The following is a 27,531-nucleotide window of genomic DNA, read 5'->3' on the forward strand; positions in this document are numbered from 1 at the left end:
TGCCTTTTGTGAAACAGTAGAAACATGTCCCATTTCCATATTTGCCACCATACGCCTCTTCAGATATTTTACAGGGACTCCCTCTGCAATCCAATGTCTAATTCCTACTTTTCACTCTTTTGCAAAGCTCTTAGGTACCTCTTCCATAACCTTCTCCATCCACCTATCTTGGCTTCTCCTTCCAGTCTTTTCCTAGCTCGGTGTGAAGCCTTTGCTTTCCTATTTCACCCTACAATGATCCTAATTCACAACAGTATCTTCTCCACACCACTTTCCCCCATCACATCCCACGCATACTTTCTCCTTTTCATATGCCATCCCTTGCCCATTCTGTGCCTTGTTGACTTGGACCCAGTTCCATAAAAATGGGCACCTCTCTTGACCCTCTCTCTTCCAACATTTGGTCCTGCTATGCTAACTCGTACTCCTTCTGTCACTTCAGTTCTAAATTCACTTCAGTTCTGAAGGCTGCCACTGTCCAGTGTAACAGAGCCAGTATAGCATATAGCAGGATGTGTAGGAGCAGAAAAGCAGTGGTGTGAAAAATTCTATATCTAAAAGCCAATCTTTACTGAAATGAATAATAAAAGTTGAGAAAGCAAAATATTTCTAATATCATAAAGCCAATTTCCATTCTTCACAGGTGCTGAAATGCATGAGAAAAAGTTCTCCCAAAATCTAGCATCTCTGCTGCTTCACTGATGGTTCCATCTGGGAGTCTGAATTCAGTTCATTGGCCTTGGTAAAACATTAAACAAGGTGATAAAACTATTAAACAACAAAAATTTCCTTTAAGCCTGAATAACTCACTCAGGCTAAATACAGCTATTTCCAAGCCTGAGCACTAGCCAGTATAGGAGAAGGAGAACCTATTTATATTGGATTTCTTTGTGGGATTACTAGGAAATTAAAGGAACTGGCAGAGCTGAGAGGCTAAGCTTTAGGGGTTTGATCATGCTCTGAAATGCAGTAAGAGAAATTAAATGACATTACCTGTATCTTATACAGTAGGCACCCTTAAAGTTGCCATTTTACCTTTTTATCATTATGAAAGATATTTACAGTACTTGTGGCATTCCCTATATATGATATAGAGAATATTATAAATGTCTTAATTGTAAAAAGAAGAATGGCAATGTTTTAAAGGAGCTCATCGTATCAGCACTTATTTACGATTGTTAGGTGCCTTAAAAATACAACCTAGGGCTGTCGATTAATCACAGTTAACTCACAAGATTAACTCAAAAAAATTAATCACGATTAAAAAAATTAATCATGATTAATTGCAGTTTTAATCCTACTATTAAAAATAGAATACCGATTGAAATTTATTGAATATTTTTGGTTGTTTTTCTACATTTTCAAATATATTGATCTCAATTACAACAAAGAATACAAAGCGTACAGTGCTCACTTTATATAATTTTTATTTCAGATATTTGCACTATAAAATGATAAAAGAAATAGTATTTTTCAATTCACCTCAGAAGTACTGTAGTGCAATCTCTTTATCGTGAAAGTGCAATTTACAAATGTAGATTTTTTTTTGTTACATAACTGCACCCCAAAACAAAACAATGCAAAACATTAGAGCCTAGAAGTCCACTCAGTCCTACTTCTTGTTCAGCCAATCACTAAAACAAACAAGTTTATTTACATTTATGGGAGATAATGTTGCCCACTTCTTATTTGCAATATCACCATAAAGTAAAAACAGGCCTTTGCATGGAATTTTTGTAGCTGGCATTGCAAGGTATTTACGTGCCAGATATGCTAAACATTTGTATGTCCCTTCATGCTTCGGCCACCATTCCAGAGGACATGCTTCCATGCTGATGACGCTCGTTAAAAAAAATGCGTTATTTAAATTTGTGACCGAACTCCTTGGGGGAGAATTGTATGTCTCCTGCTCTGTGTTTTACCTGCATTCTGTCATATATTTCATGTTGTAGCAGTCTCGGATGATGACTGAGCATGTTGTTCATTTTAAGAACACTTTCACTGCAGACTTGACAAAATGCAAAGAAGGTACCAATGTGAGATTTCTTAAGATAGCGACAGCACTCAACCCAAGTTTAAGAATCTGAAGTGCCTTCCAAAATCTGAGAGGGACAGGGTGTAGAGCATGCTTTCAGAAGTCTTAAAAGAGCAACACTCTGATGCAGAAACTACAGTACCTGAGCCACCAAAAAAGAAAATCAACCTTCTGCTGGTGGCATCTGACTTAGATGATGAAAATGAACATGCATCGGTCTGCACTGCTTTGGATTGTTATCGAGCAGAACCCGTCATCAGCATGGATGCATGTCCCCTGGAATGGTGGTTGACATATGAATCTTTAATGCACCTGGCACATAAATATCTTTCAACGCCAGCTGCAATAGTGTCATGCCAACACCTGTTCTCACTTTCAGGTGACATTGTGAACAAGAAGCTGGCAGCATTATCTCCTGCAAATGTAAACAAACTTGTTTTTCTGAGCAATTGGCTGAACAAGAAATAGTGTCATACTTTAGAGCCTACAAGTCTATTCAGTCTTGTTTTATTTTTGGATGCAGTTATTTTTTGTACATAATTCTACATTTGTAAGTTCAACTTTCATGATAAAGAGATTGCACTACAGTACTTGTATTCGGTGAATTGAAAAATACTATTTAAATATTTTTGGATGTTTTCTAATTTTCAAATATATTGATTTCAATTACAACACAGAATACAGTGCTCACTTTCTCTTTATTTTTGATTACTGATATTTGCACTGTAAAAAACAAAAGAAATAGTATTTTTCAATTCTGTTCCTACATTCACTTATACTGCACCAGTAGCTTCAACTCTCTTGCTTGGTTGATGATTCCTAATGCCAGTCATTGAACTGAACTAGCTGAATAAATGGAAAGTAAGAAAATATTCCCTCTGCACTTGCAGAAGGGGCTACTGCTGTCAAAAGCTGGCTTATCACTTCAACAGAGTGCTCAGCTTGACTTCCACCAGTTCAGTGGTCATTCTCTAAAACTTGGCAGCAAACATACCGCAATCAATTGTGCGATTAATTGTGCCTAATTTTTTTAATCGCTTGACAGCCCTAAATACCTATAAGTATCCTATAAATTCCTCTATCTCCTACAGTCAGAGTGGATAAAAATTGATGTTTTCAAAAAATATAAAAAAAAATCTGATTTTTTTTGTATTAAATACAGGATTATTTTTAAAAATGAAACTATTTAAAATTATGTTTGAAATTGACAACCATGTTAAGGTAATTTTTAATGGATTACAATCACTTAAATTAAAAACAAAAATTATTAAGCAGTATGTTTGCTGCCAAGTTTTAGAGAATGACCTCTGAACTGGTGGAAGTCAAGCTGAGCACTTTGTTGAAGTGATAAGCCAGCTTTTGACAGCAGTAGCCCCTTCTGCAAGTGCAGAGGGAATATTTTCTTACTTTCCATTTATTCAGCTAGTTCAGTTCAATGACTGGCATTAGGAATCATCAACCAAGCAAGAGAGTTGAAGCTACTGACGCAGTATAAGCCCTGGTCTACACTAGGACTTTAGGTCGAATTCAGCAGCATTAAATCGATGTAAACCTGCACCTGTCCACACGATGAAGCCCTTTATTTCGACTTAAAGGGCTCTTAAAATCGATTTCCTTACTCCACCCCTGACAAGTGGATTAGCGCTTAAATCGGCCTTGCCGGGTCGAATTTGGGGTACTGTGGACACAATTCAACGGTATTGGCCTCCGGGAGCTATCCCAGAGTGCTCCATTTTGACCACTCTGGACAGCACTCTCAACTCAGATGCACTGGCCAGGTAGACAGGAAAAGAACCGCGAACTTTTGAATCTCATTTCCTGTTTGGCCAGCGTGGCAAGCTGCAGGTGACCATGCAGAGCTCATCAGCAGAGGTGACCATGATGGAGTCTCAGAATCGCAAAAGAGCTCCAGCATGGACCGAACGGGAGGTACGGGATCTGATCGCTGTATGGGGAGAGGAATCCGTGCTATCAGAACTCCGTTCCAGTTTTCGAAATGCCAAAACCTTTGTCAAAATCTCCCAGGGCATGAAGGACAGAGGCCATAACAGGGACCCGAAGCAGTGCCGCGTGAAACTGAAGGAGCTGAGGCAAGCCTACCAGAAAACCAGAGAGGCGAACGGCCGCTCCGGGTCAGAGCCCCAAACATGCCGCTTCTATGATGAGCTGCATGCCATTTTAGGGGGTTCAGCCACCACTACCCCAGCCGTGTTGTTTGACTCCTTCAATGGAGATGGAGGCAATACGGAAGCAGGTTTTGGGGATGAAGAAGATGATAGCTCACAGCAAGCAAGCGGAGAAACCGGTTTTCCCGACAGCCAGGAACTGTTTCTCACCCTGGACCTGGAGCCAGTACCCCCCGAACCCACCCAAGGCTGCCTCCTGGACCCAGCAGGCGGAGAAGGGACCTCCGGTGAGTGTACCTTTTAAAATACTATACATGGTTTAAAAGCAAGCATGTGAAAGGATTACTTTGCCCTGGCATTCACGGCTCTCCTGGATATACTCCCAAAGCCTTTGCAAAAGGTTTCTGGGGAGGGCAGACTTATTGCGTCCTTCATGGTAGGACACTTTACCACTCCAGGCCAGTAACACGTACTCGGGAATCATTGTACAACAAAGCATTGCAGTGTATGTTTGCTGGCGTTCAAGCAACATCCGTTCTTTATCTCTCTGTGTTATCCTCAGGAGAGTGAGGTATAATCCATGGTCACCTGGTTGAAATAGGGTGCTTTTCTTCAGGGGACACTCAGAGGAGCCCATTCCTGCTGGGCTGTTTGCCTGCGGCTGAACAGAAATGTTCCCCGCTGTTAGCCACAGGGAGGGGGGAGGGTTGAGGGGGTAGCCATGCGGTGGGGGGAGGCAAAATGCGACCTTGTAACGAAAGCACATGTGCTATGTATGTAATGTTAACAGCAAGGTTTACCCTGAAAGAGTGTAGCCAGTGTTTTATAAAATGTGTCTTTTTAAATACCGCTGTCCCTTTTTTTTTCTCCACCAGCTGCATGTGTTTCAATGATCACAGGATCTTCTCCTTCCCAGAGGCTAGTGAAGATTAGAAAGAAAAAAAAACGCACTCGAGATGAAATGTTCTCCGAGCTCATGCTGTCCTCCCACACTGACAGAGCACAGACGAATACGTGGAGGCAAATAATGTCAGACTGCAGGAAAGCACAAAATGACCAGGAGGAGAGGTGGCGAGCTGAAGAGAGTAAGTGGCGGGCTGAAGAGAGGGCTGAAGCTCGAATGTGGCGGCAGCGTGATGAGAGGGGGCAGGATTCAATGCTGAGGCTGCTGGAGGACCAAACCAGTATGCTCCAGTGTATGGTTGAGCTGCAGCAAAGGCAGCTGGAGCACAGACTGCCACTACAGCCCCTGTGTAACCAACCGCCCTCCTCCCCAAGTTCCATAGCCTCCACACCCAGACGCCCAAGAACGCGGTGGGGGGGCCTCCGGCCAACCAGCCACTCCACCACAGAGGATTGCCCAAAAAAAAGAAGGCTGTCATTCAATAAATTTTAAAGTTGTAAACTTTTAAAGTGCTGTGTGGCATTTTCCTTCCCTCCTCCACCAGCCCTCCTGGGCTACCTTGGTAGTCATCCCCCTATTTGTGTGATGAATGAATAAAGAATGCATGAATGTGAAGCAACAATGACTTTATTGCCTCTGCAAGTGGTGATCGAAGGGAGGAGGAGAGGGTGGTTAGCTTACAGGGAAGTAGAGTGAACCAAGGGGCGGGGGGTTTCATCAAGGAGAAACAAACAGAACTTTCACACTGTAGCCTGGCCAGTCATGAAACTGGTTTTCAAAGCCTCTCTGATGCATACCGCGCCCTCCTGTGCTCTTCTAACCGCCCTGGTGTCTGGCTGCGCGTAACCAGCAGCCAGGCGATTTGCCTCAACCTCCCACCCCGCCATAAACGTCTCCCCCTTACTCTCACAGATATTGTGGAGCACACAGCAAGCAGTAATAACAGTGGGAATATTGGTTTCGCTGAGGTCTAAGCGAGTCAGTAAACTGCGCCAGCGCGCCTTTAAACGTCCAAATGCACATTCTACCACCATTCTGCACTTGCTCAGCCTGTAGTTGAACAGCTCCTGACTACTGTCCAGGCTGCCTGTGTACGGCTTCATGAGCCATGGCATTAAGGGGTAGGCTGGGTCCCCAAGGATACATATAGGCATTTCAACATCACCAACAGTTATTTTCTGGTCTGGAATAAAGTCCCTTCTTGCAGCTTTTGAAACAGACCAGAGTTCCTGAAGATGCGAGCGTCATGTACCTTTCCCGGCCATCCCACGTTGATGTTGGTGAAACGTCCCTTGTGATCCACCAGAGCTTGCAGCACTATTGAAAAGTACCCCTTGCGGTTTATGTACTCGCCGGCTTGGTGCTCCGGTGCCAAGATAGGGATATGGGTTCCGTCTATGGCCCCACCACAGTTAGGGAATCCCATTGCAGCAAAGCCATCCACTATGACCTGCACATTTCCCAGGGTCACTACCCTTGATATCAGCAGATCTTTGATTGCGTGGACTTGCATCACAGCAGCCCCAACAGTAGATTTGCCCACTCCAAATTGATTCCCAACTGACCGGTAGCTGTCTGGCGTTGCAAGCTTCCACAGGGCTATCGCCACTCGCTTCTCAACTGTGAGGGCTGCTCTCATCTTGGTATTCATGCGCTTCAGGGCAGGGGAAAGCAAGTCACAAAGTTCCATGAAAGTGCCCTTACGCATGCGAAAGTTTCGCAGCCACTGGGTATCGTCCCAGACCTGCAACACTATGCGGTCCCACCAGTCTGTGCTTGTTTCCCGAGCCCAGAATCGGCGTTCCACAGCATGAACCTCCCCCATTAGCACCATGATGCATGCATTGGCAGGGCCCATGCTTTCAGAGAAATCTGTGTCCATGTCCTGATCACTCACGTGACCGCGCTGACGTCGCCTCCTCGCCCGGTAGCGCTTTGCCAGGTTCTGGTGCTGCATATACTGCTGGATAATGCGTGTGGTGTTTAATGTGCTCCTAATTGCCAAAGTGAGCTGAGCGGACTCCATGCTTGCCTTGGTATGGCGTCCGCACAGAAAAAAGGCGCGGAATGATTGTCTGCCGTTGCTCTGACACAGGGAGGGGCGACTGACGACACGGCTTACAGGGTTGGCTTCAGGGAGCTAAAATCCACAAAGGGGGTGGCTTTACATCAAGGAGTAGTTCAGGCAGGACTTCACGGAGGGTTCCAATAAGAAATGGTGCACCTAAGTTATTGTTCTTATTGGAACAAGGAGGTTAGCCTGGCCTCTGATTGATACATGGCTAGCTTTACCTCGCTGCACCTTCTCTGTGAGTGACTACAGTGTGACCTAGAGGAATGAGTCCCCTAGACAGGGGAGGAGGCAAATGAGTACAAAACAAATCTGGTCTATTTCTTGTTTTGATCCACTCCATCTATCTTTTACATCTTTGGCTGGCAGCAGACGGTGCAGAAGGACATATTGCCTACCTGCTCACCATAAGACGGTTCAATAGGACTGACTGCCGGACTTAAGAGAATGACCTGGTCAAGTCACTAAAAATTTAGACCCTGCGCCCATGTCTGCCCAGGCGCTCCTGATCGACCTCACACAGGCGACCAGGAGTACCTCGGACATGACGAGGACGGCTACCAGTCGTATTGTACCGTCTGCTGCCACAAGGCAATGGGTTGCTGCTACTGTGTAGCAATGCCGTACCGCGTCTGCCAGCACCCAGGAGACATACGGTGACGGTTACCTGAGCGGTCTCCATGCTTGCGGTGGTATGGCGTCCGCACAGGTAACTCAGGAAAAAAGGCGCGAAACGATTGTCTGCCCTTGCCTTCACGGAGGGAGGGAGGGAGGGAGGGAAGGGGGGACTGACGATATGTACCCAGAACCACCCGCGACAATGTTTCAGCCCCATCAGGCATTGGGATCTCAACCCAGAATTCCAATGGGCAGCGGAGACTGCGGGAACTGTGGGATAGCTACCCACAGTGCAACGCTCCGGAAGTCGACTCTAGCCTCGGTACTGTGGAAGCACTCCGCCGAGTTAATGCACTTAATGCACTTCTGTGGGGACACACACACTCGAATATATAAAACCGATTTCTAAAAAACCGACTTCTATAAATTCGACCTTATTCCGTAGTGTAGACATACCCTAAGTGAATGTAGGAACAGAATGGAGATCTGGGAGGCAGAAGGATGAATCGTGTTCTACAATGAGACAAGGGATGGCCTCATTCTCTAGTTCTTTATAGCCTTTCATTTTAATGTTTCTATTTCTTTGTAGTACAAATAGAGTGACCAGATGTCCCAATTTTATAGGGACAGTCCCAATAGTCAGGGCTTTTTCTTATATTGGCGCCTATTATCCCTCGCCCCTGTCCCAATATTTCACACTTTCTATCTGGTCACTCTAAGTACAAATCAGGGCTGCAATGAAGCAATGAGCTAGGGGGCATCCATACCTGAATCTTAGCAGGAATAGGAGCAATCCAGAGAAGTGCAATGAAAATTATTAGTGACATGGAGAGATTTCTGTATGAGAAATTGAATTAATTGGAACTGTTTTAGTTTAGAAAGGAGAAAAATTAAAAGGAGACATAATAGGTTTACAGAAAAATAGTGAATGGGATAAAGAAGGTCAGTCATGACACCATTTACCTTCTCAGCAAGAACAAGAGGACACCCAATGACATTAAACAGCAACACGTTTAAAACTTAAAGGGGGGGGGGATAAAAAAACAAGATATCATTTAGCCATGAAACTCACTACCATAAGATACTGAGTCTCAAGACAATGGGAGCTGCAGATAGCTCAGCATGTGTGAAAATTCAGGCTACTTAAAGTTAGGCATCCAAATATCGACCCCCGTCTAGTCTGAACACTTTGGTATTACTGTTTTAGGACCTGATCCAGCTCCCACTGAAATCACATAGGAGTTTTGTTAATGATTGCAGCAGGAGCAGGACCAAGGCGCTTCCTGACAACTGGTCAGCACAACACACCACTGCATCACAAATATGTGATTGAGGGATTTACCGTAAGGGCTGGTTGATTTGTTATCTATTTCCCCTCTCATCCAGTACATGGCTGGTAGTGGTCCTTTTTTTGTGGAATTGTGAAAGTGCATGGGTTTTAAAACCACTGGTGAAAAGTTTTGCCTTAGAAACAACCAGGCAGAACAGAAAGTTCATGCAACCGCTCCCGCTGACGCTGACCCCTTGACATTAAAAGAAAAGACGAATAATGCTCAGGAAGCCCACACATCCTGCAGTGTGCAGGCAAAACGTGTCAAGCTGCCTTTTCCCAGCAAAGCGAACTGTCCGTATGACCTGGCTCACCCATCTGATTTATAATTTTTGAAGCTAAAAATTGCATTCCAAGACTTTCACTGTGGTTACAAGTCCATGGTCGAAGGGAAAGGGGGGAACTAAGATTCAAGATAATGCCTTTGGCACCCACATCACAGAAATTACTGGTACATGCTGCCGTCCTAAGCTTAGTGGGCTGTGCTTACTTGATTTGCTTCACGTAGGGGAGCCTAGCCAGGATGTTTGCTTTAGTCGTGGGCTGTGTGACAAAGATGGGTCATCCAAATAAGGTCAGTACAGGATGTGTTTAACAACACTTTGGCTAAAATCTGTGGCAAGAGAGTATACGTGTACACACACACACGCACACAATAGTGTTGAGTTGGCGTGTCATTATTCCTGGAATAAATGCTACAGAAACACCTAACCCTTCTATTTCCACCATCTAACACATGAGCTCCCCAGAGGCAGCTATTATAAACATTCTATAGGAGGGGGAGGGAGGAAGATTTAAAAAAAAAAAAAAAAAAAAAAGGCTGGAGTCTCTGAACTCTTGGAAGACACCCACTGCAGTGGGGATTATTAAAAAGGACTTTTAAGCACACACTTTTCTGAGATGATCCCAAATCAGCAACAGCGCATGGGCTCTACTATGGCTACTTCTTATATATATGAGCTTGAGGAGCATATATGTGAAGAGGGTGCCCCTTCCCCGCCAAGGGGGTGCAGATAATGCTGTTCCCAGAAAACAAGGGCACAGGCAAAAACGTAACGCGCACCGCCACTGATGCAATGCCCATGGCTCCATCCCTCTGCCTCCCAGCGAGGAAGGCACTTGGGAGAGCACATGCTACACCCATTTTACAGATATAGCTCAGCACACTCACCACACTGCCCAGGGAGTGCCACACGCTGCTTTGCACTATGGCCTTTGTTTCTCATTAGACAACAACAGGGCAGGTGCTTTTAAACTTTCAAAGGTAATCAACATTTCCTGAATATGCAAGTATAGTTTTACTTGCAGACGGATTTCTGGAAGACGATCTCATTATATACGCTAAAGAGATGTTCTTATGCTCACTTTAATCAATCTGTTATGTCCACAGACCAAGGCAGACAGGACAAATTGCAGCTTCTTATAGTTGTCTGTAAAAAAGCACAAGAGACTTTTTAATCTTCCAAGACCTGAGTTCAGGGTTGCTCCTGACACAGTTGATTGAAGTTACTAACAATGACAGAAGGGAGCTGCTGACGCTGGTGGTGGCAGCAAGCACATAAAGGAGAAACCACAAACTGAGGTTCTGGCAGGTAACAAGTGAGAAAGTAATTTAAAACTATCTATTGCTTACAAAAAACTACATTAAAAGAACATTAAGATTGCAAATCCAAGCATTCAAAAGTTAGACAATGCCAGATGAAAGATGTCTGTTCAATCTAAATTCACCCTTGTGAATGTGCATTATGATACAGTCTTTAATTTTACATGACAACATTGTTTTCTCCCCAGGACCCCTGCCTCATTTAGTGCACAGGATGCTCACTTACTGAGTAGCTATTCAATATTTTGTTTTCTCCTCATTGCTCAGTGTGTTTCCATAGGCCTTATTTACTGCACACTCTTTAACCCTTGCTTAGAATACAGAATTATTAACTTCCTTGTGGGCTTTTCTGCAGCGCTCATCACTATAGTGTTTCACAAACAACTATCTTCACTGAGATAAGTGGGTGTTATCCCCATTTTACAGCTGGGGAATGGAGGCATAGAAAGATTAAGGTAGAAAGTGCTCACCAATTTTGAGGGTCCAATTTGAAATATCTAGGCTCTGGTTTTCAGAATAGTTAGCATTATATAGCTCTTCTTGTGTTCAAAGCACAGCTCCCATTGATTTCAGTTGCAAGTGCTCAGCACTTTGCAAATTAAATATCAGGGTCTCATGAGTGGACACTGAAAAAATGAGGAACATACAACTAGTGACTTCCCGTGAAAAGTTTGGTTTAAGTGACTTTCCCAGCATTACTTAGGAACTCTGTGGCAACAACAAGGATAGAATACAATTCTCCAGGGTAGCATTCAACTGACTTAACCATGCAGCCATCTTTTCTCTTCCTGCAATCCCGTCTCATTCACAAGGCACCCTCCAGCTTCTGCAACAAATAAAGAAACAGTCCCATAGACAGTCTTCTTCAGTACACAACCCTAATTCATTCTCATCGTGCAGAAACTTTCCATAAAAATTCAACCCATGGCAGATACCTGGCATGGGCAGTTTCAGTCTGAACAGTTAAAGTTTGGCAAAGTTATAAGAAACTGAAAACAGGGGCTTATAATGGGAACACTCGGAGAAGCTTATGTTCATGTAGCACTACCACCTCGGACTATAATACTGATTTGTTGATTGGCATTTGTAGTAATCAAACATTAACTTTAGACACTCTACAGTAATAAACATACAATTAAAAGTTTGGACAGCATCTAGCACAATAGGGTACTGTCCTGATTGGCTTCTAGGCACTATCACAACATGAATGTTAAATAATAAAAAGCTGCCCTTAACAATACAGCAGTAATAGCAGGCTGCCATAAGAACAATAATAATCCCGTCTCTGACCACTCTGTCCCTCAACTCCACCCCCTTCAAAAACACCTAAGAAAAATACTGTTGCTTGCAAAATCTTACTTGAAAATTTTAATTTAACGGCTTGGAGCGGCCCTGCCCTACGTACTGTTACTTGGCTGAAAGACAGCAAATGACGGGCAAGAGACTGTTAGGGGTTTGTGCCTAGTTAGGAGGAAGATGCCCAGGATCAGCATTGGGTCCATTCTTATTTAAGATCTTCATTAATGAGTTACAAGATGGAGTAAATGGCACAGTATGACTTTGCAGATGATCTACCTTAAGATGGTTGAAAATACTAGCAAAAGCTAAAGAAAAAATACAAAGACTCACAAACATGGATGGAAAATATCAGAGAAAGGGAAAGTGAGGCAGCGATCTGATCACACAATGAAAGTAAAGGTCACTCAGGGACCTAGGAGAAGACGTGGTCATCTTTCCGAGAGGAAAGCGACATCGCATGTGCCACTTGAGGAAGCACACAAAGGTTAGAGTGGACATAAAGATGGGTTTCTTCTCCTAGAAAGTGATTGAGATATAGAGCAGCTGGCTAAGGTAAGGTGATATAAAAACTGTGTTCATCTGCCAACAGCAGAATGGAGTTTGTGGAGCTGACGGGTCTCTTCATCCTAACAATTCTACATAATGTACTTTTGTAACAAGGAGCCTAATAGTGGGTAGGAAGTTTTAGATGTGTAGGGTAAGTAAAGTTTCAATAAAGGCTTTTCCCCCCCTATATTTGAATGTTTATTCTTTGCCTCTTTCATCCGCAATATTGAAGAGTAACAGGCTCCAGAGTAGCAGGCTCTGCCTCCTGCTAGTTCGTAAACGCCATGAGAATGATGTTTCTCAGACCACTCAGGGCATGCCTACACTTGGAGCGGGGGGCGAGCGCCATTGAGCGAGCATGCTACACTTAGTAGTGTAGCTAGGGTAGCGCAGCCAGCAGTGAGTAGCAGCCCAGGGTAGCTTTTATATAACTTTATATCATTGTCACTGCTACCAACAAAGTCAGCCAGCCCAGTTCAGCCTGATGTACATGGATAAAGCTCCTATATACTTCAATGGAAGTCCCGCCTGTTTATTCCAGGACTAAATTGGGTCTAATGTTGTAGGGTTTTTTTTTATAAAGTAAGGGAAGACACCATATTGCCCTCAGTGTCATTTTCTTCAGCCGCCTTCTGTCTGTGAATTTGAAAGCCATCATTCCTCTCTTGAATCCCTTTCTTCTCTAGCTGTATCGTCATGGTTCTCTTTTGGGGACCCCCAGCTTGCTCTTAGAAGCATCTTCTTCAAACACCCCCGTCTCTTGAGTACCTTTGAGTAGATGACATCTTTATTACTAGGAACACCATCTGTATTCATTTTGGTGCCTTCACCAATCACTTAATGGAGTTATTGGCCCTTGAAGTTAAGTACAAGAAGTAGCATTGTCTACTGGCCTATCCTAGATAATTTGTAAGGATTAGAAGTTACTTCGCCTTGAGGCTTCAAGAAGAGGAGATATTAAATAGACATAGGCCCTCAAGTCATTCTAAGAGGGCCTCAACGAGAAGTTTCCAGGTTGGTCCCAGCCTTTAGCAAAACAACGAAGGAGGACAACCCTTGATAAAAGTACATCCTAGCATCATAGGATAGCCAGGAACTCCTGTATGCCGCATTACTGTGATTTTTAAGGAAAGCCGCACTTTAGTACATTCTACCCCATCAGGCAGGTGAAGGAAACAAGGAAATAGCCATTCAAGTCTAACCTCAATTCTTGCCTATATTTTGTGCTACTGTTTTTCTTTTCCCTCTTAACTAACCCAGCAGTTTAAATCCAAGAAAAAATAGAAGTGAAAGTCAGGCAGAGGAACAAAGACTGCAAAAAACAACCAACTAACCAACCTATAAAATTGTTTCTATTGAATCAAAGGAGAACCACAACCGTAAATACCCCTCTTCTTACTGAAAGCTACCAGAGCCTTCTAGGTACTCACATGACAACTGGGAAAAAAGAAAAGATAAGGAAATAGGAAAAAGAATTTTTTTTAAAAGTTGTAATTTTGTTATTCTAGTAAATAGTTAAATTAACTAGCAATACATTAGGACAGCCCTCTTATTGGACTAATCAGAAAACAATAGAGGAAACATGACCCTGTGCTTAAGACACTAGCCTGGGTCTCAGAGGATCTTGGTTCAATTCCAGTCTTTGTTACAGACTTCCTGGGTGACCTTGGGCAAGTCATTTAATCTCCTTACTGTGTCTGTGCACAGTGCCTAGCACAACAGGGCCTAGATCTCAGCTGGGGCCCCTAAATGCTACCTTAATCCAGATAAATATAACAATGATACTGAAATTCAGAAGCTGTTGAAATTTTTTGTTCTCAAACTCAGTTAATTTTTTTTTCTTCCCAAAAAACCATCAACATCTATCCCTTTCCCTTTACAAGACTCTATAGCTCAGGCTCTGCACACTGTGGTGATTCATTTCTTTCTTTCTTTCTCATCTCTGTCAAACACACCAAAACTATCTAGAGCATTCAAATAGTCATAGAAACTGATGACAGAGACTAACACGGCTACCCCTCTGAAACCTGAAGTACCAAAGTTCAACGTGTTGGACAAGCAAGTAAATTACCAACATACAAAGTAACAAATGGTTCACGCTGGAAGAAACAAAAAAAAGAATAAACTCTTTTTTAAAAAAAACACTCCAAACTTACACTCCAGTTTTTAAAACAAAAAAATTTGCTTTAAAAAGCAAAATCCACACTAACAATATGACAGAAGAGACTTTAAACAAATTTGCTTTAGCCTTGGAGCTTAAACAAACACAGTTAAGCAAAATCAGGGACAGACCTGACCCTATGGGAACCTTTCTAAAATGGCAAGGGTTAAGCACCGAGAGAATGGGATATCTGGTGATATTCACTGAGATGGCACGTGGACACAGCGTCTTAAAAAAACGAAGTTTCATTTGAATTAAAGCTTATATACCAAGAGAGACTTAGGTGGATGTTTAGGTGGATATTTAGGTGGATACCAAGAATATGTAGTAGATACTGAAAAAAGTTTTATGAAGGTTATAAATTTTCATGCTTTGGGATATGAGTCAATCTCTAACTAGTAGGGGTTAGGAGAAAATTTTCCAGGGCATAGACTATCCCACATTTGCTTATTACAGAGTTTCTTGCACTTTCCTCTGAAGCTTCTGGTGCTATATCCTCCCCCAAATAGCAGTCTGGACTAGATATACCATGGGCTGGATCATGTACGATAATTTTTATGTTCCGAATATCCGACTGAAATAAGGGAGTTGAGATTTTTTTTCTCACTGTACAGCTCTAAAAATGGATAAATCCCTTTAATATAGCTTTAATTAAAATGATTTAGTTAAAAATGTAGTTAGAGAGAGAATATAAATCCTTACCGTCATTATACCATACCACTTTCTAGTATAAACTTCTATGAGCTAGATCTTCATGTGGTATAAACCAGTCCAGCTCCACTGATGGCACTGAAGCATTGCTGGTTTACACCAATTTAGGTTCTTGTCCTTTAGGCCACATTTTGCTCTCATTTACACAGCTGTGTATTCAGTGATGTCAGTCTAGATTTACACAGGTGTAACAGAGCAGAATTTGGCACAGTTGTGCTAATTCAAACAATTATTGAACAGAAAAACAACAGGTCAGATTCTATTGTTAGTTACACTGGTATAAATCTAGGATTAATCTCCTTACTTTGATGGCACTACTCCAGATTTCCTTAAGGAAATTAAGAATTTGGTGCATCACATTTAAAGGTATACTGTCAATTTAATACTGTTTTTTTTTCTGAAAATATTGTGCCTACTATTGTTAAAAGAAAATCTCTGATTTCTATAAGTGAAATAAATTAATCTATTTTTCATTAATTCTTCAGTTTATTTTGTGTATTTGGAAGCAACGTTTGCATAGTCCAGTTTCAGAGATTCACAGTCAGTTTCTCCTACCCTGTTTGTGTGGGATTTTCAAACAGCAAGAGAAAACAGAAAAATGTCTTGTTTCTTTTTAAATAAAACCACAAAAACTGGCAAGACAGCTGGCAGCATTTGTCACATCTGAAATTATTTTTAATCAGAGCTGAGTGAATAATGGATTTTTTAGGTTTGTTGGTAATTTTTAAAAGTCAAACACAATTGTCATTTTGGGTTGAATGGACCATTTATACAAAACAAGCATTCTGTTTTTATTTCAAACATTTTTTTAAAAAATTAACAAAAAATTAAAGGAAATTTGGAAATCAAAAGTCATTTCAAACAAATAAATTGAAACATTTTGTTTCAAAATGTCAAAATAATATTTCAATTTTAAAATTGTCTGGTTTTGAAACTATGTGGCAAAATAATCACAGGAATTTGCCATTTGTTCATCACTGACTGCATTTTTGACTGAAAAACATTTCAGTCAAAAAATTTCTTATACCTCTACTTTTATTTCTTTTTTCATCCTTGGCTGGGATGATTTGATTGGGGATTGGTCCTGCTTTGAGCAGGGGGTTGGACTAGATGACCTCCTGAGGTCCCTTCCAACCCTGATATTCTATGATTCTATGATTCTATATACTAAGTTTTACATTGACGGCATCTTTTACATGTCCTTTAGAACATGCTTGCTATATTTACAGGACTACAAAATGCTCACAGGTTAAATATTTCAGATTCACAAAGGTTATTCTGGTTAGTAGACCTAGAATCTGTGAAGTGAGTGCTACCTAGATGCACAGAGCAGGAATGGACTACCAGAGATTCTCTCCAATAGTTTTATAAAAAGTGTCCAGCTACTTAACCACTTTGAAAGCAAATCATTTAAGTGACTCAAAATGAAGAACTCAAACAGGAAAAAATAAAAAGGAGAGCTAGTATCACCGGGCTTGATTTGCTACCCCCACCCCTCCACCCTTAGTGCAGTTACATCTGTGTGTGACTTTAATGGAGTTACACCAACATGAAAGGAAAATCATGCATTTGCAAAATAGGCTTTTAATGCATTGGACACAAATTATGGGTCTGATCCTACAGAAATGCAGAGTGCCCTTGACTTCCTTTGACTTGAATGGAAGTTGAAGGCCCTTAGCCCCCCTAGGGAGGTACTCTGCACTTTTATAGGATCAGGCCCTAATTCAGAAACACAGGAAAAATAAATCTGGAGGAAAAAGTGAAAATTTTCAAATTAAAATCTAATGGATTTTCCCCAAAACAATTTCTGTACAGTACAATGGGCTGTTTTTTTTTAATTATTATTATTAATTGGTAGGGGAGTGGAAAGCTTTCAGATGTCAGAGTTTTGCAGATGACATTTGAAGGCATGATTAGTTTTTGAGAGCTGTCTTTAGAAACCTTACATTCCCTCCAGAGATCCTACGTGCATTCCTTTTCCCTGGGTCTTTGAGGTCTCACGACACTCCTAAAAATGTTGCTTTGACAAAACCAAGGATGTGGACAAGTTTTTCCTGTGTGATGTCATTCAGCTGTCCTTTATAAGCCGCTGCAAAAAGTAGGGAACCCATCTGAGGATTCATACTCCAAATATACACAGAGACGGCAAAGAGAGACACACACAGGAGGAGTGAGAAAGTATCAAGTTTCAGATAACTGCACCAGCCACTAAGGAAGGAGCACCATGTCACAGCCCTGTCAGTGCAGCCGCCTGGACTTCATGCTGTTTGTGCTATGCAGCTTCAAGGCTATTGTTGCCTTTCCCAACTTCTCTCCACTGCTGAATCCCAGCTGGGGAAACACAGATAGCCTGATGCACCTGTACACATTTACTGAGAAGAACAGCTTCCATCTGCAAATCAACCCCGATGGTTATGTTGATGGCACACCTCACCAATCCATTTACAGTAAGTAGTGTACTAGTCACGCAGCCCCCTCCCAAACAGGGGAAAGAGCTTAAGACTTTTTATTGTACAGGGTCTATGGAAAAAATCCTAACTCGGGTTAAATGGGGAAACCAATAACTAGCAACAGGAGACTGAAAGTACACTGAGCTGATATTAAGACCATATGCTGGAGGTGTATTCAGACAATGATAGCAAGGATTAATGAAATGGTTGCATTGCCCCCAAGTGACAAATCGAATTCAGTTAAAATCTTTGTTTAAAAAAAGTTAAAGTTGTTTAAAAAAATGTAAACTATGGGATCATTTAAATAGTAATAGTGTACTACCGGTCCTAGTACCTGTAGCGCTCTGCAGTCAAAAACCATCAGCAGCATCTTCTCTCCAAGATATATCCTTAATTTATTTTGCAGGAATCCAAATTTAAGTCAGACGGTGGCATGTTCAGTGAAGCCACTTATGCCTCTAAGGACCATATTTTTCAAAGAAAAGCACGAGTGAATGGATGCAAACTGGTTGTGCCCACAAAACCTGCACTGGTGGACACAGAAGGAGAATTGCATCTATGCAACTGCCTGCCTATCTGCACATTTGCAAGGGCATCTGTGGTTCCTTTCTCTGAAAATTTGCTCAAGAGACAAGTTTTAGAAGTGGGCATCTAATCTGTGTGTGTGTGTGTGTGTGTGTGTGTAAAGCACACTTTTGCATATAAAATGGGTACTTACACATGCAACTGCAAATTAAATAATGGGAATCTGAAAATGGTCAGATGGTGATTGGTGAGCAGTTAAGTCATTTGAGTTTGCCTTATTGAGTTCAATGGTATTACTCGTGTAAATAACTGCTCTCTGGTGGGACTAAAAGGTTCACAATTTGGCCCAAGGAGATCCATTTTTCTTCCACAATATAGGTACACTTCTTTGGTTGTTGAAAGGTTAGCCCTAACACCATAGCTTGTAGAAACCAAAGCACTTTATTCAGGTGTCTTTAATGCTATTTTAAAAGTGCTTTGCCCATTTCAAAACAAACTCTGATCTGCTAGGAATATTGAAGATTGTTTAACATATTATTAACCCATTGCAATTCTACTCATCAAGAATGAAAATCTTCCTATGGACAGGGCGGGTCAGGGGGGATGGGTAAGAAAGAGAAAAATTTGTTTTCTGTTTATATAAAAAGTACTGTTGCATAAATTATGACTGTTTTGATCAAACCAGGAAGCAGAATGATTGTATGTTTTTAACTCACTTAGGACTTGTTGATTAAAGCAGACACAAAAGGGCCTGCATCTCCTCTCTGTTATGCCAGTTTTATATTGATATTATTCCATAAACTTCAGTTAGTTACATGGCCATAATACCTGTGTGACCAAGTGGAGAATAAGCCCCAATAAGATTACACACTTTGTTAATCTTTTGATAACAAAATTCACCTGTAGCAAGGAGGTGAGCAGAATGGAAAGTGACAGTAAATATTCAAGATGCTGCAGTATCATTAAGATATAATGATTTCCCCTGGGGTGAAATGCAAGATGTACAAATTACCTTTGCAGCTGTGTTGTGTGCATTCAGCCAAATGGATCTCATTGCCACTACACTTTCCTTGTTATCATGGCATAAAAGCGTGGTGCATGCTCCAGAGAGAGAGAGAGTGGATCTCCCACTAAGGGTAAATACTAAACAGCCGGAATCCAATTTGGAATTTGCTCAGAAAAAGGGTTCAAGAAATATTTACAAAGGTAAAGCCAAAACAAAAGTATGGAAAATGCTCTGTGTATTGGGCTTAAATTTTTAAAGATTAAGAGGATACTTTGCAAAACTGTAGTTAAACTCCAAACACAAGAAGTGGATGCAAAGAAACTGTCAGATAAATTAATACTAAAAGGATCACCTATGCCCCATTTAAGACACCTTCATTTTTCTAAACAGGTGCCCTAATGATCAAATCTGAGGATGCTGGCTATGTGGTGATAACCGGTGTAAAGAGCGGGCGCTACCTGTGTATGGACGTTAAAGGAAATATCTTTGGATCGGTGAGTGCTCCTAACTTTACTAAGACTAAAGTGAAATGCAGAGCAGGTCTCTTATGATTATAGGGCCAGCTCCTCAGCTGGTATAAAGTTGCATACCTCAAGTCAATGGAGCTCTGCAGATATACAGCAGTTAAGGACCTGGCCCTTGTTCCTTTTAGTCAGTTATACTGAGCTTCACTCTACTACACGGTGCAAGTGAGATCACCACAAAAGCCACGGGTGTTACAGTGGAGTAAGCAAGGTCAGAATTAAGTCAATAGTGATCGGCCGGAATTTGCTGTTTGTAGTCGAGGCTGGGAAGTGGCTCCGACATGAGAGCCTTCATAGAGATCGTAAAACGTTCATCTGACTTCCCCCCTGTATCTCAGAGTTCCTGAGAAGGTTTCAGCAAAGATCTTTATTCAAATAAAACCAAGTTGTTACCTAGTCTCAATCAGAGACTGGTGAGAGATAAGGGTCGGATCCTGCAATGCACTGAGCACATCCTAGAAGGCACCAAGCACCTCAGCTCCCACGAGAGCCAGTGCGAGCTGTCAAAACTTAACAGCTGGCCCGCCACATCTTGCGGGATAGGGCCTTAAGCATAGCACTAGGCGCAATTTTTTTATTTATTTGTTTTGGATAAAAAGGTGCAGATTCAATTGACCCAAATGTTTTATGAATTCAGGTCAAATTGTTTTTTGGGGGGGTTTATTGGAGGGGGGGGTGGGATTTTTTTTTTAAATCAAAATGTTTGATTTTGACAGTTTCTAAATTTCATGTTTAAATTTGAAGCACCCTGTTCGTTTTGAATTTTACTGGTTTTATTTTTTTAAAGAAAGATTAAAAACACAAAAACAATTTTTAAAAACTCTTCGGTTCACCGAAAAACTTGAAAAAAAAATGTGTTTTGAGTTGACCCCATATCATATTTTCTCTGACTTTTTAATTTAGCCATCAAACTGGACAATCAGTTATTTGCACAGCTCTCCCTAAGGCCCTTGTCCAAACTGAAAGGTCCAATCCTGTACTCCTTTCTCACACAAAACAGCCGGTTCAAGCCAGTGGGACGACTCCCATGACCAATTGTTGCAGGATCTGGCCCATCACCTTTGCATTTTGTATTGACACTTATTAACAATTAAATCCTTCCGTTAATGATTGTTCTATTTTTGTTTCCCAAGCATTACTTCAGTCAAGAAGACTGCATGTTTAAACAAAGAACACTAGAAAATGGATACGACGTGTACCAATCTCCCAAGTACAACTTTCTGGTCAGCCTGGGCAGGGCTAAACAAGCTTTCTTCCCTGGTATGAATCCACCGCCGTACTCCCAGTTTTTGCCCAGGAGAAATGAAATCCCTCTGATCCGATTCAATACACCTGAACCCCACAGGCACACTAGAAATGCAGACATTGATCCTCTCCAGATTTTGATCCCTCGGGGAGAGGCCTTTGACACAGGACCTCAGACGTTGCAGACTCACTTTGCTCACCTGCCTAGAGAACCCATGAGAATCAATCCAAATGATGTGGTCAACCCAGATGACCCACTTGCAATGATGGATGTCAGAAGGAATGGAAGTCCGCGCTTTTACATTACAAGATAGCCAGGGTCACGCCTCTGCAGAGAGGAGACACAGGTGAATATGTTAGACAGAGAGAACTGGCTAGTACCCTAAAATCTTTTATATTCAATATCTAACTTTCACAAGGCCTATTAGAAACCTGAAAAGCATTGAAAACATTTGAACTCAAGCTTTGTTCTTGTAGATAACATTACAGGAACATGGAATTGTATATTATTTTACAGGTGGAGCTTTATTTTACTTGAAATAAGCTGCATTAGCAAGGTAATAACACCAATCAAACATTTTAGGGTCTTGACTCTCCTCTAGCGTACATTAGAGTTATTCCACTGAAGGCTGAGTCATTGACATTATGCTACTGACACTAACTGAGAGAAGAATCAGGTCCTAGAATTTTTAGAACTCTAATGTAGGCAGGGAAGTTTGCTTCTAACCTACTCTTCAAACTCTAGGTCAGGAGGCTGCACAAGCACAGCAGTCTAAATTAGTGACTGTGTATTATACAGAAAACTTTATTATGTACAAGATTAGAGCCTGAGTCTCCTCTCATACCAGTGAGACTCAGGAGTAACTCCATTAAAGGAGTTACGCTGGTGTAAAAGTAGAGAAAATGATCGGAGAATTTGGTCCTAATAACTGACATACTAGTCGGGATACAATAAGAACTGGCTCAAACTAAACCCAAACTGAAATTACTTTGAGGTTTGGAAAAACTCAGGTAGCTTTTCTACTTGTTTTGTTCATAGCTCCGTCTAAACTATACAACCAGGTGCCAGAACAGAAGTGCACAAATACAAAGAGAAGAGTTATATTCTTAGAATTTCCAACCAAGAAAGAAATAGGAAATACCAGAAACAACAAATTGTGATAATACTGCATTGAACAGATTAGCATATTTGGTGGGCGCACCAAAAACTTCTGTTAGAGAGAATCATAGCTGTCCACCTGTGTTTCATAGACCCCATAATGCTAATAGCTAATGGAGATTCTCCTCTAGCTGGAATTGTCAGGGTGGGTGTTTTAGGAATAGGAGGACCTGAGTTCTATCCCCACTGTCTCCATTATGTTCTGAGTGATCATGGGGTGCTCTAGAGTGACAACAGTGAAGTCCCTACATAGCCCCGTGTTTCTTTATACATTCCGCTTAAGAGCTCCAAGTATTAAGAAAAAAAGCCAACATAATTCTAGACCAGAGAGGTCAGTATACATTATGGATACGCTTGCTCATTGGACTTGAACATCCATCCACCTTGAGTTTTACTCATCTTTAGTTAAGATGTGGACGCACCAAAATCCGTAGCTAGTAAATTCAAGATGAACGCACCTCAAAAGGATCAGGGGGTTGATTGGGTTTAGATAAAGTCTGGATGGTGTGTCTGAATTTTTATTGTAATTGCCTTGTGGCCTTCCAGGCTGGAAAACTCCCCAAACCAGGCTCTTTCATGATGAGATTGTCTGGTCGTCCCAGAGTCTGGTTAAAGTAGAAGAGCTCTAAAATTAGTGTGGAAGTTCAGCTATGGGCCCTGAAAGAATCAAGAGCAGAGGAGTGAATATATGGGGACAAAAACGGAAACAGGGATTCAAACCTCCAGAAAGGCTGGACTTTGGGTATGGATGATGGATTCAAGACCGTTCTCATTTTATCAGAATTCTGCCATGGGGAAGCCTGCCTAGACATGCAGCAGGAAAGGACTCAGCTCCAGCAGGCGGCATTTCCTTTCCTGACTCAAATGGCAACCTGTACAGATGAGGGAAGCACGGCCTGATACTGCTTCTAAGTGTCTTCTGTCGGACAGAATCAAGTCCCTAGCACTGAATGTGCAGACAGATGTGGAACAAACCATAGCACTACCTGCTAAAATACCAGGAGTGTTTCAGGAAGTTTCTCAGGCCAAATTAATCCATGATATAAATAAACTGACTCTTATAGCAGGGATGAATCTGACCCTGCATCTTTAAACCTAAAGGAATCCATGAGATAAGAGCATTGACTCTAAGCTTTGCTTTGCTTTCCTATTGCTACTCCAGCCAAAATGACCACTTAAGAAACGAGGCATAAGGAAACCAGAATGAAGTTATCACAAGATCAGCAGCCTTGCTAGTGCTCATCATCAGGAGCTTGTTTTCTGTCTTTGGAAGGGTCTTTGCATGAGAGGAACTGCAGTGCAGAGCTTTTCATTATAGATTAAAGGTCTGATCTTTGGTATAGCTCCACTGACTTCAACAGAGATAAACCAATTTGCACCAGCTGAGGATCTGGCCCAGTGTCTACATATAGCTATTTTCCCATCTCATCATTCTTACTGGCCCTGATTCTGATCTCGCTTACATGGGTTTTAAGTCCATGTGACTGCATTGGAGTTACTCCTGATTTACACCAGAGACAGATCAGAATCAGGCCCAAAGTGCCCTGCAGAAGGGTCTAATGTAATGGATGTTTAATGTTGTTGTTTTTTATTTGTGCATTTTCTCCTCCAGATGCAGCTTTATCTACATACTATATTTATTAAATGCATTTAACAGCCCTTTGACATCCTAATAACTGTATAATAGTCTAGGCTCTAGGGGCATCTATAAGCTATAGCAGGCCTGATTCTGATCTCACAACTGTGAGAATCAGAAGTTAACTCCATTGAAGCAATGGAGTTACACCAGTCAAGTGGTATCAGAATAAGGACCACTGCTTTCAGTGGAATTGCTCTGGATTTACAAGTGAGCGCATGATCTGTCCTGCTGCTGTCTTTTAAATTAGCTTTTTCTTTCTTACATGCCTTTACCATAAGGTTTGAGCTGGAACAGACATTGGGCCTGTTTCTGCTCTCTCAATAGTTTTACCCCTGATTTCACTGGAATTACTCCAGCTTTAGACCAGTGACATGAGAGCAGAATCAGGCCCAGTGTACCAAGACTAGGAAAATTCTTTAAATCCACAACAAATACAATTTAGCTTCAAAAGATAAACTCAAGTCTAAAAGGATGTTGGAGAGGTTCTTACCATCTAAATTTTAGCAGGACTCTCTTCCATGCTGTCTGTACAATGGGCAGGTATGACTATTTATATTTTATCTTTTTAGTAATTCCACTTGATTCCTGTACCTTTCTGATTGGACTTTGCTCCCAGAGAACTCTGGACTGCAATAGTCATTCTGAGACAAAAACTACGTGCACATTGGTGCTTTTCCAGAACCTTTAAGTGGAATTAACACTTGCAATATCCTAAAGGAAAAATCATTCTCCCTTAGTGATTTAAGATGGACTTAGAGCTGAGCGTTAAGAATAAATGCATATTCTCATAGGGCCCAGTTCTCCTCTGATACCAATGTAATTCCATTTGCTTTAGTGGATTTACTCCTGATTATACCAGCGTACGTGATGAGAGAATCAGGTCCATAATCTAAATTAAGGGCAGATAGTGCAGTCCATAGTCTCATGAGTGATCCAGCTGAACTTAATGGGGCAGACGTTTAGCTGTGTAAATTGTCTTAGCTCCATTGACTACAAGGGGGGGCCTCCAGGACTTGAGTCAATGAGTGTAAGGACTCGTGTAAGTAAGGGCTGCAGGACTCCACCCTTGTGTAGTACTACACTACAGTCATACCCACAAGAAATGGTGGGGTGGTTTTTGGGATGGAGAAAAAAAAGGTTGTATTAATAAATTATTCTCCACCGATAGTCAGGAAATGTAGAATTGCTTTTACATCAGAGCATATGTTTAACCATACAGAACTGAAGTGGGATTTGAGAGTTCGTTGTTCGAAGGAGGTGCTGGCCATCACCAGCTTTTAAGAAGAAACTACTTGTTTATATTGCAGTATTTATTTATTTATTTGAATGGTTACACATGTAGCAGAATATTTATAATGTATTCAAAAACTGTTTCCTTTTATAAAAATTCCAATAAACTTTTTTCTCAAATGACAGCTAGTGCCTTTTCTTCAAACTTCTGCTTTCATAAGAATCAGAGGTGTTTCCCAAAGGATAAACAAATCTATACGTAGCAGTTGTCATACATGCAATAGCCACGGATCCAAACACCTCAGGTAGAGGTGCTGGAACTAGGGGTGCTGACGCACCCAGTGGTTTAGAGGGTTTAGAGTTTGATTCAGTGGCTCTTAGCACCCCCACTATACAAACTGTTCCAGCACCCCTGATCTCAGGTCTCACTTTTGACCAAAGACACACCCACAGAGGGAAGGAGTGTTTGGGGGGATTAGCAAGGGGCTCCAGAACCTTTCATCTCTGCTTTGCCAGAACCCTTCCAATCCTGCCCCAGAATGACTATAAAACTGACCAGCTTTTGTGAAGTGCTTTGAGATCTTTGGGTAAATATTAATTTCAGGCACTGGTCTTGCCATCTCATTGCTACCACTGGCCTACATGAAATGAGTTGGGAGTTCCCAGCCCAGTTCCCATGGGATATGTATCCACATCATAAAACCCACTGTAATCCTTGGCAGAATGACCAAGCATAGATAATAGATCATGGAGGTTAAATCACCCACACACCCTCCTCTGAGATGATCCCAGGGCCAGATTGTCCATAAGGCATCTGAGGCCATTCTTAGGGTTCAGAGTGCTTTAAAGCACCCCACCCGAAAAGCTGTCTCCATCTCCTTGGCCCTGCCCCAAGCAACCCAGCCAAGAGCTAGCAGGGAGCTCCAAAAAGGTAGGCAGCCTTTGGACCTAAAGTACACCTTCCTTGCAGTGTTGGTGCCTCTCCTTCCCGCCCCCACCCTAGTTTACACTCTGTACACCACTAGATAGTTACAGAGCATGGACAGGAGAGAAAACTGTTAGTGTGCAGGGTTGCAGCACTTATGTAACTGCTCCTGCCACTCATCTCCCTGACTAAAAAAAAAAAAAAAATTCACGGGCTGGAGAACTAAAGCCCGGAAGAAGTGGCTGGAGTGAGCCCAAGAGAAGGACAGAGAAATGGACAGATGTGGTTTTATTTTTTTCCTTTCCCTGGTCAGCAAGTTCTCTCTGTTGTTTTGGTGTGACATGAAACATATAGATCTTAATCTGAGGCCGGGAGTTCACTGAGCAAGGAGAGATGCTTGAAAAGCCTGTACTTTTATGGATTGGTGAAGCGTTATCAAATGAGTTATTTCTGAGGAGTAACCCAAACTATGGGCAGATCATCAAAAAGCTACTTTAGTACAGGGTTGTTGAAGAGGACTGTATGTCGGATTATGCCATAGAATGATCAGTGAGAGCTGGAACCATGTTGCTGGCTCAGATGCTCTCCTTGCAACAGTCATCCCCTATAAAGTGATGCACATGTAAGACTGAAGCCTTTATCCCCGGGAAGGGGGTGTGACTCCTAACCCTAGACCAGAGGTATTCTGGGAAATGTAGTTTAAGAGCAACATGACTATTTTGTCCTAGATGTGTCTGTTTGTAAATGGCTAGTTACAGAATGTGATTTTAAGAGTTATTAGGTATAGTATTCAAATGGCAAGATGTGGGTACAGCGGGGACTAGTTTATTAAATGAAGCAGACATTTAACTCCATTAGGTGTGGAGACTGTGTGCAAATTGTAGCAACAAATGGTAGTACCAGGCCCATGACAGTTATGGGTAACATCTGCCTATAAAATAGCTTGAGCTGAACAGTTAGCTCAGAGCTCAAGTCTTACTGAAGGGGACGTGGGAAAGGGCAAAACTCAGAGTCTAGCTGGGAGGCACATACTTCTATGCTCGTTTGTGGTACAATCAACAGGGGAAATGATCTACTTCAGATCTTATTGGGTCCCCATTAGCACAGTATCTGAATGCCTCACAGTCTGAAATGTTTGTATCCTCACCACATCGCAGTGAGGCAGGGTCGTGCTATTATCCCCATTTTACAGATGAGGTACAGAGATGAAGTGACATATCCAGGGTCACACAGGAAGCGTGGGTCTCAGGCTAGCTCCCCAGCCACCAGTGCATCCTTCTCATCTGCCCCTGGGTGCTGGCTTCTTCCCACCTTGCATTATTGAATGGAAAAATTAAAAGGAGAAAATAACAAAAGTTCTTATGTTCACTTTCCCAGGTTCCTTGATGAGATTTCCCAGCTTCTTGCTAAATTGGAGGGAGCAG

At 41.9% G+C, this 27,531-nt stretch overlaps 2 protein-coding genes across 2 annotated transcripts; both read left to right on the forward strand.

Annotated features, from left to right (window-relative positions):
• The first annotated feature begins 3,876 nt into the window (after positions 1-3,876).
• LOC141986689 (uncharacterized) lies at positions 3,877-5,557 on the forward strand. The gene is made up of 2 exons (XM_074951523.1): positions 3,877-4,448; positions 5,037-5,557. The coding sequence occupies exons 1-2, from the start codon at positions 3,887-3,889 to the stop codon at positions 5,555-5,557; spliced, it is 1,083 nt and encodes a 360-aa protein (XP_074807624.1). The 5' UTR covers positions 3,877-3,886.
• An 11,972-nt stretch (positions 5,558-17,529) lies between these two features.
• FGF23 (fibroblast growth factor 23) lies at positions 17,530-25,201 on the forward strand. Its single transcript, XM_074948667.1, has 4 exons — positions 17,530-17,851; positions 19,776-19,879; positions 21,043-21,501; positions 23,095-25,201. Exons 1-3 carry the CDS (start codon positions 17,629-17,631, stop codon positions 21,466-21,468), a joined length of 753 nt encoding a protein of 250 aa, XP_074804768.1. The 5' UTR covers positions 17,530-17,628; the 3' UTR covers positions 21,469-21,501; positions 23,095-25,201.
• The last annotated feature ends 2,330 nt before the right edge of the window (positions 25,202-27,531 follow it).

The sequence above is a fragment of the Natator depressus genome, chromosome 1 (assembly GCF_965152275.1).
Source record: "Natator depressus isolate rNatDep1 chromosome 1, rNatDep2.hap1, whole genome shotgun sequence".
Lineage (NCBI taxonomy): Eukaryota > Metazoa > Chordata > Testudines > Cheloniidae > Natator > Natator depressus.

Bases quoted from the DNA above. Each gene is read 5' to 3' on its own strand.
- LOC141986689 (XM_074951523.1), top strand. From the start codon at position 3,887: ATGCAGAGCTCATCAGCAGAGGTGACCATGATGGAGTCTCAGAATCGC. The intron at 4,449-5,036 runs GTGAGTGTACCT...TTTCTCCACCAG, and splicing joins AGGCGGAGAAGGGACCTCCG to CTGCATGTGTTTCAATGATC.
- FGF23 (XM_074948667.1), top strand. From the start codon at position 17,629: ATGTCACAGCCCTGTCAGTGCAGCCGCCTGGACTTCATGCTGTTTGTG. The intron at 17,852-19,775 runs GTAAGTAGTGTA...TTTTCTAAACAG, and splicing joins ACCTCACCAATCCATTTACA to GTGCCCTAATGATCAAATCT. The intron at 19,880-21,042 runs GTGAGTGCTCCT...TTGTTTCCCAAG, and splicing joins AAGGAAATATCTTTGGATCG to CATTACTTCAGTCAAGAAGA.